A 911-nucleotide genomic window follows, 5' to 3' on the forward strand; every position below is an offset into this window, starting at 1 on the left:
GGTAATAAAAAAATGCACACCCGCCCGCACACTAGCGCATAAATCCGAATATTTTGTAGATGTACTTAATAATATTGTTACTATAATGCTGCTCTGCTCTGCTGGTAAAAAAAAAGAGCGACCATTTCCCCCGCAACAAAAGTAATGCCTGGTGCTGGTTTTTGTCCTTGTTGCAGTTTAAGCGCGTCATGTATGCGCCAGCGTACGAGGTCAACCCGTTCGGTGTCGTTCGGCACAGGGGGAGCCATGTACCGGCCCCCCGTAACATAGGGAATGGTGGCCACGTGTACGTGCGCCTCGACAGTTGGGCGGCTGTGGCAGAGGAGGAGGAGGAGGAGGAGGAGGAGGAGGACGACGACGAGGCGGCGGTGGCGGCGGCTGCAGAGGATGGTGGTGACGGTGATGAGGCCGCGCCGCCAGCTGCTGCACTAGTTGTTGGGAGGGGGGGGGCAGCAGGAGGGTGGGGTGGCGGGCTGCCGGTGGTGGGGTGGCCAAGGTATCGCAAGTTAGCAGTGCGCAATCTCGTCGCGCTGGCGCACCTGGATGGCGCGGCCGCGGCTCTCAAGATGACGGCAGAGGGGACTCAGGTTCGGGGCGGGAGGCGACGAGGAGGAGCACGAGGAGGAGGAGGCGCAAACGGAGGAGGGAACAAGAAGGGTTTGGGGGGGGGACAACCGCGGAAGGACACAGGTGCACGAGTTGTGCACAGGGACAAAGACCTGGCGAACAACTGCGTGGATAACCTCATGCTTTCTTGGTCGGAGGATGATGAGGAGGATGATGATGATCAAGCTGACGAGCAAAGTCATCATCAACATCAAGGGCGGCTGATGACGAGGATGAGGACGATGACGAGGATGATGATGGCGACAGGCATGACGAATGAAGAGGAGGACAAGACGGCGGACGAC

The 911-nt window shown here is 58.6% G+C and overlaps 1 protein-coding gene across 1 annotated transcript in view; it reads left to right on the forward strand.

The window, feature by feature from the left end:
• Positions 1 to 188: 188 nt before the first annotated feature.
• VOLCADRAFT_89461 (uncharacterized protein) overlaps positions 189 to 911 on the forward strand; it is a gene marked incomplete at both ends in the record, with an annotated part of 2,765 nt that continues 2,042 nt past the window's right edge. Inside the window, one exon of the mRNA XM_002949055.1 lies at positions 189 to 690. Within this exon, the coding sequence (XP_002949101.1) occupies positions 189 to 690 (502 nt within the window). The remainder of the gene's footprint in view (positions 691 to 911) is intronic.

The sequence above is a fragment of the Volvox carteri genome, assembly GCF_000143455.1.
Source record: "Volvox carteri f. nagariensis unplaced genomic scaffold VOLCAscaffold_13, whole genome shotgun sequence".
Taxonomy (NCBI): domain Eukaryota; kingdom Viridiplantae; phylum Chlorophyta; class Chlorophyceae; order Chlamydomonadales; family Volvocaceae; genus Volvox; species Volvox carteri.